Source organism: Gracilinanus agilis, chromosome 1 (genome assembly GCF_016433145.1).
Source record: "Gracilinanus agilis isolate LMUSP501 chromosome 1, AgileGrace, whole genome shotgun sequence".
Classification (NCBI taxonomy): domain Eukaryota; kingdom Metazoa; phylum Chordata; class Mammalia; order Didelphimorphia; family Didelphidae; genus Gracilinanus; species Gracilinanus agilis.
Genome location: NC_058130.1, coordinates 641,579,062 through 641,592,640, shown reverse-complemented (window position 1 = coordinate 641,592,640; position 13,579 = coordinate 641,579,062). Strand labels below are relative to the sequence as shown.

General features: G+C 36.4%; 1 protein-coding gene across 1 annotated transcript in view; it reads right to left on the bottom strand.

Moving 5' to 3' along the window:
- The window catches only part of GRHL2 (grainyhead like transcription factor 2), a 165,395-nt gene extending 152,458 nt beyond the window's left edge, over positions 1 to 12,937 (bottom strand). The window contains 1 exon segment of the mRNA XM_044683986.1: positions 12,749 to 12,937. Coding sequence (XP_044539921.1) covers positions 12,749 to 12,916 — 168 coding nt within the window. The 5' untranslated portion in view covers positions 12,917 to 12,937.
- Between the last annotated feature and the right edge of the window lie 642 nt (positions 12,938 to 13,579).

Below are 13,579 nucleotides of genomic sequence, written 5' to 3'. Positions count from 1 at the left end.
TGTCAGTATATCCGATCATCAGGAATAAAGGGGAAAAGCAGTATCTGATCATGACCATAAAGCTAACATGACAATCATCGTGATACTGCAATTCCCCAAAATTATATATCCAAAGGACCCACTAGATTTGGAGTCAGAAGACTAGGATTTAAATTCCACCTCTGCTACTTACTAAATGACCTTTGATGAGTGGCTCTAGTAAATGGAGAAATACGGATGAAATGACACAATAAGTATTTATAGATGGTGGGATGGCCCAACTCGGAGTAGTTGCTAAAGGGCTAACGTCGATGTGGCAATAAGTCTCCAGAGGAGTACCCCAGTGGGGTGGATTACAATAATTCCCAGGGCCATCATATCTCCTCCTAATGGAGGGGAGCTTGGCCCATGCCCATTGGGAAAGGAAAAGAAGGCTTCAGTATAGTAGTACAGGAGGGATTCTTAAGTTGCCTCATGTAGGGATGGGAGTGGTGGGGAGAGTTATCCAAAATCTTAAGGGATTGTTTTAGAGACAGTCGATTCCCTCTCATTGAGGGGGGGGGGAGGTGTCCAACAAAAGTTGGGTTTGTTGTAAGAAGGAATTCTTTTTCAGGTTTAGGTTTTACTAGATAAGCTCTGAGGCTCTTGTCAACTCTGAAATTCTCTGATTCTGTGACATTGGACAAATTACTTCTTCATCCCACTCATCAGTTTCCTCATCTGTAAAATGATTTGTAGTTGGTGACCTCCAAGTTTCCTTCCAATTATAAAATCATCGCCTTTGTATTTGATACAGGGTAGGATGGCAATTTCTTTCCCTATCTTGAGGCTCAGATGGACTAAGGATGAATCAAGACAGATCTGGGTAAGTATAAAGGTTAAGAATTCCTTCCAAGAACTCCTGATGAAAAGCCCAGAGCTAAGCAGACACTTTGAAATGAAACAGGAATCAAGAAAAAAAAGATGAAAATGAATGAATTAAACCAGGATAAACAGCTTACATTTTAATATGAAATAATACACAGAACCACTCTGAATGCTAGAGGACATAGAAGGAGTCTAATTAGAAAGAAGGTGTAGAAGCAACTAGGTGGAACAGTAGACAGAGTCAAACCTAGAATCCAGAGGACTTGGGTTCAAATCTAGTCTTAGACACTTCCTAGTTATGTGGCCCTGGGAAAGTCACTAGCTTTTGCCCTTCCGTCTTAGAGTTATTACTAAGATAGAAAGTAAGGATTAAAAAATGATTATATATTAATGATCTTTTGTAAAAAAAAAGAACAGAAAAAGTAAAAGAAGAAGAATACACTGAGGAGGGGGTAAGGGGAAAGACTGAGGAAAATTATCTCACATAACTGGAATACAGTATACAAGTAAAAGTCTATACAAACAAAGATGAAAGGATTAGGGGAGCAATGGACACTTGAACCTTACTCTCATCTGAACTAATTAAGAATACACACACACGCACATGCACACACCGAGAACTGGGCAGAGATACATTTTACTGAACAGGGAAACATGTGGGAAAGTGGGGAAAGGAGAACAAGGAATTTGTAATAGAATAGATTAAGGGAGGAATTAAACCTAAGGGAAAAAACTCTAATAATGTATAAAAATATTTATATTTTTAAGGTGGCAAAGAATTAGAATCTAGAGTGGAGTGCTCATCAATTTAATGGAATATAATTTGCAGTAATAAATGATGAAGGAGATAGTTTCAGAGAAACTTGGGAAGTTTCAGAGAAGCTTGAACAGATACAGAGTGAGATGAGCAGAACCAGGGGAATAATTTATCCAAAAACAATATTGTAAAGTCAAACAACTTTGAAAAGCTTATAAACTCTAATTAGTATAATGACCAATCATAACTCCAGAGAACTCTGACAAAACATGCTACCTGCTCCCTAATGGAGAGGTGAAGAACTTATTCAGAATGCAAACTGTGACATTGTTTTTTTTTATTGTGGCCAGTATGAAAATTTGTTTTGCTTGACTATGCATGTTTGTAATAAGATTTTGTTTTTCTTTATTCCTCAACTGAGCAAGGGGGGAGTGGAAAGGAGAAGAAAATATATGCTAATTGAAAACAAATGAATTGATAAATAAATTAATAAGTTAACATATAACTTTCATTCCTCTTGTTTAAAAAAAAAACTGAAGTAGTACTCCATGTGATTGACTAGAGCAGTGATTCCCAAAGTGGGCACCACCAGCCCCTGGTGTGTGCTGCAGCGATCCAGGGGGGCGGTGATGGCCATAGGTGCATTTATCTTTCCTTTTAATTGCTATTAAAATTTTTAAAAAATTAATTTCCAGAGGGCTAAGTAACATTTTTTCTGGAAAGAGGGCAGTAGGCCAAAAAAGTTTGGGAACCATGGACTAGAGTAAGAGAAGCACAAAGGCCAATGCTGACAAAAACCAACAAAATACATTATAACGAATTAACAATTTATGGAAATGTATTAAGTTTGTACATGATGTGCTCCTATATTTTAGAAGGATTCATTGTGTCCATCTGAACAGAAAATAAAGAGTTTTATGGCCATTTACATTTTATATAAACAATCTGTTCTCTTCCTTGGCAAAATTCAGAGTTTATAGAATGAAATGGTGTCATTTCTTAAGATTATCCTCGAATTTATATTTTAAGGAGTCATTTCTCTTTTCAGGCCCAATTAAGATGCTCATCTTCTTTATGCAATCAGACATCTAGTAAGATAGGTTCTTCATTAAAGGCAAAAAGGTCAAAAATATCTTTGAATTTTTAGACTTAAACTCAAAAATGAATTGTTAATAAAATATAATTTTATTATAAATATATATTTTGTATTATAATTTTGTAATTATAATAATATACAATAATTACAATTATAAATATAATAAAATATAATTCTCTTTTTATTCATATAGAACTTGAAGGTGGACTTAATAGAGGTCATCTGATCTGACTTTTTCATTTTACAAAGTGAAGAAACTGAAGCTCAGAAAGATTAAAAGCTTTCTAAGAATCACTGAATCTCAGAATTTAATAGTTAGAAGGGACTCCTGAGGCCATCAAGGTCAATCCATAAACAAAAGGAATCCCCTCTAGAATACACATGACAAATGGTGTGGTCCAGCTTGAAGATCTCCAAGGAAGAAGAACCCACCACCTCTCCAATTAGCTCTTTCCACTTTTAGATAGCTCTAATTGTTAGTAAATTTTTCCTGACATTAAGTCTACATTGTTCTCTTCTACCAATTACTCCTGGATCTCTCCTACAGAACCAAATAGAACAAGTCTAGTCCCTCCTCCACATAATAACCCTCCAAATACAGTACTTAGATAACAATTATATCCACTCTGAATCTTATCTTTCCTGGGATGAGTTCACCCAGCTCCCTCATTTAATCTTCATAAGATATTGATCAAAAGCCTCATCACTCTTTCATTTTGCTCTCTGTACAATCTCCAGCTTATTAATATTCTTCTCCAACTATGCTATATGCAAAACAGTGTGCTAGAACCAAATAAAACTGGTTCTCCAGAGCTTATTGTTAGACTTTCAGTGTCATCATTTATATCTCAGAAACTGACAAATCTTCATTCATTGTTTTTTTGATTGTCCAGAACATGATGGAAACTAAATGTAGAAGTATGTCATATGTACATTTTATTCAGAGAGCTGCTCGTTAAACATTGCCAGCATATCTTTGTGTATAAATGTATATTCACTGCAGATAAAGTCTGGCAAAGGCAGAATTTAAAGGAACTCTGCCCCTCTGTTTCACTCATTCATTCTAATTATTAGGAAATTTTCCTATTTTAAGCCTTTAATTGTCTTCTTAAAATTTCCATCCATTGCTCTAGTTCTGCCCTGTGAAGTCAAGCAAAACAAATGCACATGTCTCTTCCACATCCCTTCAAAAATTTAGATATGTGTTATGTCTTCTCTTCACCAGGCTAATTTTCTTAGCTCCTGAGCAGCATGTACATAAAGGATTGTCTGACTAAGAGGATAATGATATCTGCAGGACAAAAGGGAGAGTAAAGACACTGACATTTCTTAAAGTTGAGGTGAATGAGAAGAAGAGTATACAGATATGAAAAAAAGTGGAGGTAGAGAGTGGACACTAGATGATCCTCATTCTTCTCTGAAGTGGAAAAAGGAGAGTTGAATGTACACACTCATTTTGTTGTAGAAGTATATTGAATTTAACAGGGAAGAAAACAGGGTTAGAAAGGAGAGGAGAGATAAGAGGTAAGAAAATATCAAAGAAGAAATAATGACAAGAAAAACAAATTTCCTTTTCCGGAAGAAAGGATTAAGAGGGAAAATTAAAAGAAAAGCAAAGAGAAATAAGAAAATTGAGGTGGTTCAGATTTGGGGGGGGGGGGGGGGAATGATGAGTTCTCGCTGGCAGATATTGAGATTGATATGCCAATATCCAGGTGGAGATATCCAACAGGTAGTTGGAAATGTGGGACGGGGCTTAGGTAAGAGAGTAAAGCTGGTATATACCTTTGGGATTCCTCTACATGAGACAATAATTGAAGTAGTTATGAGTAAAATGGCTAATGGTTCCAATAGCGTAGACCAGGAACATGAGGAGTTAAAAAAATAATCAATCGCCAAATTGTCAAAACTTTTTTTATTCTACACCCACATCACACCTTTTATCTGTCCCCTCCTCTCCACTCAGATAACCTGAATCAGTCTTGTTCCAGCCTTCATCTTGTCTCACCTGAACTATTGCACTAACCTCCTAACTAGTCTCCCTGAATTTAGTCTTTCTTCCTTAATAAATCCATCCTCCACACATCTGCCTCCACATATCATAGGACTGATCATGTCTTCCTTTTACTGAAGAAGCTTCAGTGGCTCCCCACTGACTCCAGGATAAAATACAAACTCCACTGTTTGGCATATAAAGATTTACAATATGGTTTCAGCCTACCTGTCTGGATATGTCTCATATTACTCTCCTTCATACATTCTGTGTTGTAACCAAACTGTTCTACTTGCTGTTCCTGGTATATTGGAAAGGGTGCTATATTTGGGAGTTAAGAAAACTTGGGTCAAAACCATTTGGTATTGGTTAAAAAAGTAAAAAGTTGATCATTGGGTGCAAACCAAATAAGAAAGAACTGGAAATAATGAAACTAAATAACCCAATATTCAAATTCCAAAAACATAAATTATTTAGGAAATAATTCCCTATTTGGACTACTTCCCTATTTGGGAAAAATGGAAAACTAGCCAAAAAATAAGGCTCAGACCAACAAATATTCCACAATAAATTCAAAATGCATACATGCATCCTAAATATGAGAGATCATACCACCCTCACATCCCCCAAAAATAGCAGAGAAGCAAATCTTATATTTTGCAGCTATGAGTTACAGATATAAACTATATTACATAGAATTGAAAAGATTTTGCAAAAGCAAAATGTACTTACATATATGCACAGGTATAACTAGTAAAACATGAAGCAGAGTCACCAAAACAATCTATATACTGATCACAATGATGTGAATGGAAAAATAATCACAAAAGAAAACAAATTTTAAAAAGAATGTTGCAAAATTAGAAGGCATAAACTTGTCCCAAAAGAATTGTATAAGAAGATATCTCCTACCACTCCTTTGCAGAGACACAAAGAGGTGTGGTGGAAAGGGAGGTTCTCACTCATATAGAACATTGCGTTCATTTAAAGTCAGATTTTTAAAAATATAATGGATTGGTTTTGCTGAATAATTTTTCTTTTCTTCCACTTTTAAAAATATTCTTTGGTATAAGGGATAGATTTTTAGGTGGAATTGGGAGAGTGATTCAAGGGAAAATCTAAGAATAAATGATATCTAATTAAACCTTTAAAAAAAAAAGCCCTGGATTCGAATCCTGCCTCTGGAGTGACTATCACTCAAATTCTATAAAACTCAATTTTCTCAACTATAAAATAGAGATAATGATAATACCTGGGGAACCAAGCTCACAAGACTGTTATGAGCTTTAAATGAGATAATATATTAAAAGTGCTAATATTTGCTATTTTTTCCCATCTTGGTGCCATTGTATAAGTGGTCTCTCAAAGGGTAGTGAGTGCTACTCCTTCTCTTAATGCTGCTTTCTTGAAAGTTTAGTACCACCTGCTAGGGGAAGTCTTTCTGGATCTTCTTGTTAGTGTTCCTGTCCTCCTTAAGTTATGATGCATTAGCCTGACCTCCCATCTCTAGACCTGGTTCTCAATCTACTGAACCACCCAGCTGCCCCCAATTCAGATTATATTAATGTAATGTAAGGGTTATGAGGTCAGGCATTGTTTTTCTATTTTGCATTTCTATGTTCAGCCCCTCACATATAGGCACTAAATGAATACATGTTGTTTAGATTTGAACTAGGGATATTTAGTCTGGAAAAGAGAAAATTTGAGGGAATCATGATAGAAGTTATACATATTCTAGAACTAGGACTAATAGGTGGGATTTTTCAAGAGCCAGATAATATGTTGCCAGGACCATACTCTTTTTAAAACCAAGTCTTTCCAGCTTGATCATATCAGTGGATTTGTTCCAATGCCACAACCCCTCAGGAATACAGGATCACCTATAGAGTATGATAAGTGTTAAAATAAGACCTTTGCATAATACTTATGCTCTCTAGATCATTGTTGTCCCACCAGAAACTACATTTGGATTATGTGTCTGCTCAAGCTTAGATCTACTACTAGCCTCATGCAGACATGTGTATGGCCAGGGAGGTGGGAGGGGTGCTCTCCAGATATCTATCATATTTAACTCATCTAATATTCTATTCTTCTCCTTAACTTTTTTCTTTTCTTTCTTTCTTTTTATTTTTCTTTTCTTTTCTTTTCTTTTTTTGGTTAGATTTATCTAGTTCTGAGAAGGGAAAATTAAAGTCTGCTGCCATTATTATTTTGTTATTTATTTCCATCTATATCTCATTTAGTTTTTTCTTTAAAAATCTGAATATTATTAAACTCTTAGAGCATACAGGTCTAATACCAATAATGCTTCATTATCCATAGTAGTCCCCAACATAATATAGTTATGCTGTTCATCCCTTCCAATTATATCCATATTTTAGCTCCAACTCTATCAGAGATCATGAGTGCTACTCTTACCTTCTCTGGATCAACTGAGGAATAGTATATTCTAATCCACCCCCTCACTTTCACTCTGTTTGTCTCTTATTTTCAGTATGTTTCAATACTTTGTCAGATCCTGATTTTTTTATCCTTTCAGTAATCTATTTTCTTCCCATGGGTGAATTTATCCCATTTACACCTCAATGTCATAGTTACTAGTTGTGCATTTCACCTACTCCATTCCTTCTCACTATTTGTCCCCTTCCTCCTTTCTTCCTGCCATATCTCTCCTCAGAAGTCCAATTAGAGATGTCCAATTTCCTTTGATTAATACCTTTCCAATTCACACCCTTTCCCCAAATTTCTTCCTTATCCTCTTCCCTTGTCCTCTTAATTCCAAATTAGTTCACCTTTCCAAAATTCCCTCTCTTTGTCCCTTCCCCCTTACTTCTTAATTCTTATCCTATACAACTTTCCAAAAATCCCTTTCTTATGTCCCCAATTGTGCCTTCCTACTTCTTGATATGAGTTTGATTCTAAAAATCCCTCCCCTACCTTGTCCTAAGAGTTCCTTCCTTATCACCTCATCATACCCCTTACTTCTTGATATGTACTCCTCTCTAAATATTCCTCCTTTCCCTCCCTTTACTTATCCCTTGTCCTCCTTTCTCTTAACCCACCCTTTCTTCTCTTATTCCCTCAGCCCTCCAAGGTGATTTCCAGTCCTTTCCTTATCACATTCTCCTTCTTTTCTGTTTCTCTATGTTAAGCAAATTTTTACTCTTCCAGGTGTGTACGTTATTCTCTCTTTATCCCGGGTCTGATGAAAGTAGAGTTCTATCGCTTCCAGCCCTCCATCTCCTTTTCCCTGCTCTCCCCTTCTCTGTGACAATTCCTCCACTCATTTCTCCTCTATATGAGATAGCCATTCCACCCTACATATTCCATGGTCTATTCCACTACTGTTTCAGCTCATTCCATTACATTCACCTCAACCTTGAGTCTTCCATCCATAAATGCCCCTTCAATAAATATTTAATAAATTCAATAAATGCCCAAGCAATAATGCCATTCCCAAGAGTCATAGAAGACATTTTTTAACAACTTGACTTTTTTGAGTTGCCTCTAATTATTTTTTCATTACTTTTGTATGTTTCTTTTATATAAAATTTTCTGCTGAATTCTGGGTTTTTTCCCCAAGAACAGCTAAAAATCCTTTAGTTCACTAAATATCCATTTTTTACCTTTTGTAATTATGCTCAGCTTTACCGGATATTATTCTTGATTATAAGCCTAGTTCTTTTGTTCTAGGAAATGCTATTTTCCATGCCCTGCATTCTTTCAATGTTGTAGCTGCAAAGTTTTGTGTTATTCTGATTGAAGATCCACAGTATTAAAATCACTTTTTTATTATTGCTTGTAGTATTTTCTCCTTAACCTGGGAACTACATAATTTAGTAATAATGTTCCTGTCATTTTCATCTCTGGATCTCTTTGAGGGGGTGATCACTGGATTTTTTTCAAACTCTATGTTACCCTCTGATTCTAGAATTTCTGGACAATTTTCCTTGATGATTTCTTGAAGAATAATGTGTAAGGTTTTTTATTGTAACTTTCCAGGAGTCCAACTATTCTTGTATTATCTCTCCTTGATACATTTTCTAGATCAGTTGTTTCTGTGATATTTCATATTTTCTTCTATTATTTCATTCTCTTGAAATTGCTTTATTATTTCTTATTGACTTAGGAAATCATTAGTTTCCCCTTGTCCAATTCTATTTCTTAATACATTATTTTCCTCCATAAATTTCTGGATCTCTGTCCATTAGGGTGATCTTTCATAATTTTCTTGATTTTCTTGCATTGCTCTTTTTTTTCTCCTAATTTTTCTTCAACCTCTCTCATTCGGTTTTTCAGGTGTTTTTAAAGCTCTTTCAAAAGCTCTTTTTGAGTGTGTGGCCATTTACTATATTTCTTTGCTGTTTTTCAAGTAGATGTTTTTAACTTCACTTTTCTCTGAGTTTGAGCTGAAATCTTGTCTGTCTCTATAAGAGCTATCGATAGTTGAGTTCTTTCTCCTTTGCTTGCTATTTAATAGTTTTTTATTTTAATGATGTTTTTAATTTTAATTATTTAATTTTAATTTATTTTTTTAAACAATTATAAGTAATAACAAATTTCTACATGAGTTTTCTGAAGCTATATGATTCAAAGTGTTCCCCCCTTCCTTCCCACCTCCCAAAACTGGCAAGCAATTCAAACTGGGTTATATATGTATTATCATGCAAAACATATTTCCATATTATTCATTTTTGCAAGTAAATAATCATATAAGACCAAAACCCCAAAACAAAACCACAAATAAACAAGTAAAAAATCATATGCTTCCATCTTCATTGCAACTCCCACAGTTATTTCTCTGGAGGTGGATAGTATTCTTTGTCATAAGTCCCTCAGAATTATCCTGGATCATTCTACTGCTGAGAGTAGCTAAGTCTATCATAGTTGATCATTCCACAATATTGCTGTTACCATGTAAAATGTTCTCCTGGTTCTGCTTATTTCACTCTGCATCAATTCATGTAGGTCTTTCCAGTTCTTGCTGAAATCCTGTTCATCATTTCTTACAGCACAATAGTATTCTATCACCATTGTATACCACAATTTGTTCAGCCATTCCCCAATTGATACTTGCTCATTATTTTTAATTTATTTAAGTTTTAGTGGCCAAGACAATAAACTTAATTATTGGCTTTTTTTTTTTGCTGGAGTCCCAGGATTCCTACTGTGTTATTTCAAGTTCCAGAATTTGTGTGTGTGTGTTTTTTCTGAATTCTCTTTAGTTATTCTAGTTTTTATAGTCTAGGGTCAGATGTACTTCCAGTCTCTCACTCAAACCCCAGTTTGTGATTGACCTCAGGTGCTCCAACCAGAATCCACAGGCAGTTGTCCCACAGCAAGTGCAAGTAAACAGTCCACTTCCCCCTGTGGCAGCAGCCAGGGACTCCACTCTTCAGGAAGAGATCACAACTGATAGGCCCCAGACCCTCAATAACCACACTCACCAGTGTGCACTCCTTCCTTACTCCTCTTCTCCTAGTCTGCAGCCTTGAATAGAGCACATATCTAGTCCTTGCTCTTCAGGTCCCCAAAGTCTCTCTTTAGCAATAAGGCTTGGGTTCCTGCCCTTTAGAGCCTGGTACCTGTAGACTCTATGGTGTCCACTCCTTCAATCCTTAGCTGTGGGCCAGCAGGGATCTCTGAAACAGAGACTGATGCAGACACAGCTCCTCCTAGAGAGCTTAGCCTGCAAATTCCAGTGATATCCTCAGGGAGGCAGGCTCCTGGGACTAAGCAAACAAGGTGAGGTTGTCAGTTGTGGATTTCACTCTATTTGCTCTGTTCCTGACCTCAGGGCCTGCATGGTTGGGACTGAGGCCAGAGAAGTAAGAGTTGCCCCTGGTTATTCAGCTTCACCCCTGACTCCTGTTTTTGCCACTTTTTTAGCATTGATTCTGTGAAGTAATTTTGTGTTATTTGTGGTGGGTATTAAGAGGGCAAGGAAGTTTCATGCCCTACTCTGCCACCTTCCCACAATCTCAGTCTCTACTTAGTTTCTACAAAATTCTAGAGCACAAGAAAGTCTGGCACAAAAAAACAGGCTTCTGCACTAGGCTAATTGAAGCATCCTATTTTTTTTTCTTATTTAAAACCCTTCATTCCACAGGAAAAAAATCACATCCCAAATCATCTTTGTTTTTCAGGAATGTTCTCAAATAGTGTCTATTCATTATGGAAAAGATAATTTCTTTCAGAAAGTATGACCTACAATTTAGAGCAGTATTTTGTATTAAATTCCATGTATAACTTTGATACACTCATAATATAAACTCCTAAGTAGTTATACTATGCATATAGGTGAATATAAATATACATGTATATGGGTCTATTACAAATGTTTGGTATTAAGGTAGAAAGATATTTATCCAGTTCTTTTGGTGGGATAAGAAAAAAACTAGAGTATGAAATGGGCACAAAAAGATCTTTTGTTCAAAAATGCCTCCCCTCAACATTTTTGGAAGACTAATAAGCTTCTCTTCTAAAACGCAATTTTATAATGGAATCATAATATCCAATTCACAACACTGTTGAATTTTCTCTCATCACATTACTTTCCTCCAAGGAAAGGAGGTAAAAATTTGCAGAGTGAGGAGAGCAGAAGACTTAGCATAATTTGGAGCATGTATTGCATAGCAGACTTGCTATGACTAGACATGCAGAGGGCAAAATGAGTGTAACTTATGGTTGGGAAGAGAGTTGAGTTAGGTAGTACACAAATAAAATATCAGTTTGCAATATAGTCTAGGGCTCTAGAGGCTGGTCTCTAAAGCTTATTTTAATTCCATAAGAGAACTATAACATAATTAGCAATGTTATCTTTGTTTAAAGTGAATATATCCTGCCAAACTAACAATATATAACTAGTTACATCCTACTCATATAGATCCCAAGATCAAGCCAAGGTTTCTTAAAGCAATGCCTGAAGGATATCTATAATGCAGTTTTCTTCCTCACGTGTTTAGTCATTTTTCAGTCATGTCCAACTCTGTTATCCAAATTGGGATTTTCTTGGCAAAGATATTGGAGTAGTTGACCATTTCCTTCTCTGGCTCATTTTATAGTTGTGACAAATAGAGTTAAGTGACTTACCCAGGGTCACACAGCTGGTAAGTGTCTGAGGGTGGATTAGAACTCAGGAAGATGAGTCTTTCTGACTCCAGGCCTGGTATGCTGTCCGCTGAATTGCCTACCTGCCCCATAAAGCCAGTTACTTACATTCTATATTTATGGATCCCAAGATCAAACCAACGATTCTTCAAGCAATGCCTGTAGGATGTCTCCTACAATGTAGCTCTCTTCCTTAAACACCTATAAATACTTTTTCTGATTTGTTAATACTTCTCTTGTCTATTAAAAAAAAACAAAACCCAGCAAGTTGCTTTACTCATCTGGACCTGTTCACTCATTGTAAAATGCAGGATTTGGACTTCTTAAAAGTAGTTTCCAATGTTCCCATTCTGTAATTGCATCAGATGTTGCCTTTTTGTGGTTTATATAGTCTGTCCTTGCATATCTGACTTTATAGCACACCCTTCTTCTCTCTTAAAAGTACTCTAGGGCATATTTATGAGAGGTGATTTTTTAAAAAAAATAATAACATTTATGTCACAAGAGATTTCTGAAATGACTAATGAAGCCCTAGAACCACAGACTCAGAAGCTTTCTTGCCCCAGTACCTCTTTTGAAATAAAAAAAGAGAGAAATTGAATCCCAACAAATTTAACGAGCCAAAAAGATGATAAATATAATTAAAAACCCAAAAGATAAATATCCAAGGTGGGATTTTCTGTCTTCAGAACCAGTGCACTTTCCTACTGTAACCATACAGACTACAAACCTTGTGATTTCACACAAGCAGAGTTGAGCATCATTGCTCTATTCCAAAACTCTTAAAAACAGAGCTGACAGCTCTAAGACACGAAGTTATGGTCAGGATGATGAGCACAAAGGAATCAGGGGAGAAAAGGGGAGTATAAACTTTATAGTGGCACAGAAAAAAAAAAAAAAAACAACAACTGGAAACAAGCTGAGTAGTGAGGAGCGAGTCGTCTACCTTGTAATAATCATAGAGCAAGCCCAAAGCAGCAGCACTGTCCTCGTCTCCATTGATGCTCATCATCGCCTTGGTGGCAGCTGTCAGGGGATTTTCAAGGTAGGATTTCCAGGCTTCATCCTCACTGGTGTAGGCCCGGCGGGTGTGGAACGGTGTGTCATTTGGCATCGGCACTAAAGCAACGAGTCGTTTATTACTGTAAAAACACAAGGTGTGATCATCATCCACTGGAGAAGATTTTTAATTTGTTTATTTGTCTTTCCTCCTGAGCCTCATACATTTCAATGAAATGCATAGTCATCCTTCCCTATTCTCACGGAAGAGGAGAATTACACAACATAAAACTCATTGTTTTCATTGATTTAAAAAAAGAAGAAGAAGAAAAGGAACTTTATTGATTAATTGATTGACTGGTTCTCCCAAAATTGGAAGTGTAGTGGCCACACACAGGTTGGTTATAATATAAAAGCTCTGATTTCCTCCAATCTTACAGCCTGCACCAGTTTATTCCTCTCTGGACAATCTGGTCTCTCTCTAGACAATTCCATATGGCTCACCATGTTGGTGCTGAATTTATTACTCAACAGGGACACCCCATCAGCTTTAGCCCTACTTCAGCTTAGAACTCCCAAGTTCAGTGGATCAACCAGCCTCAGCCTCCCCTAGTAGCAGGGATTATAGGCTTGTACCACCATGCCCAGCAATAAGAGATTTTTAAGAACCATAAATCTTTGGGGGCAGAGAGATGGCTTGGTGAATTGAGAGCCAGGGCTAGAGGTGGGAGGTGCTGGGTTCAAATCTGACCTCAGACTTCACTCTTCTGCCTTGGAA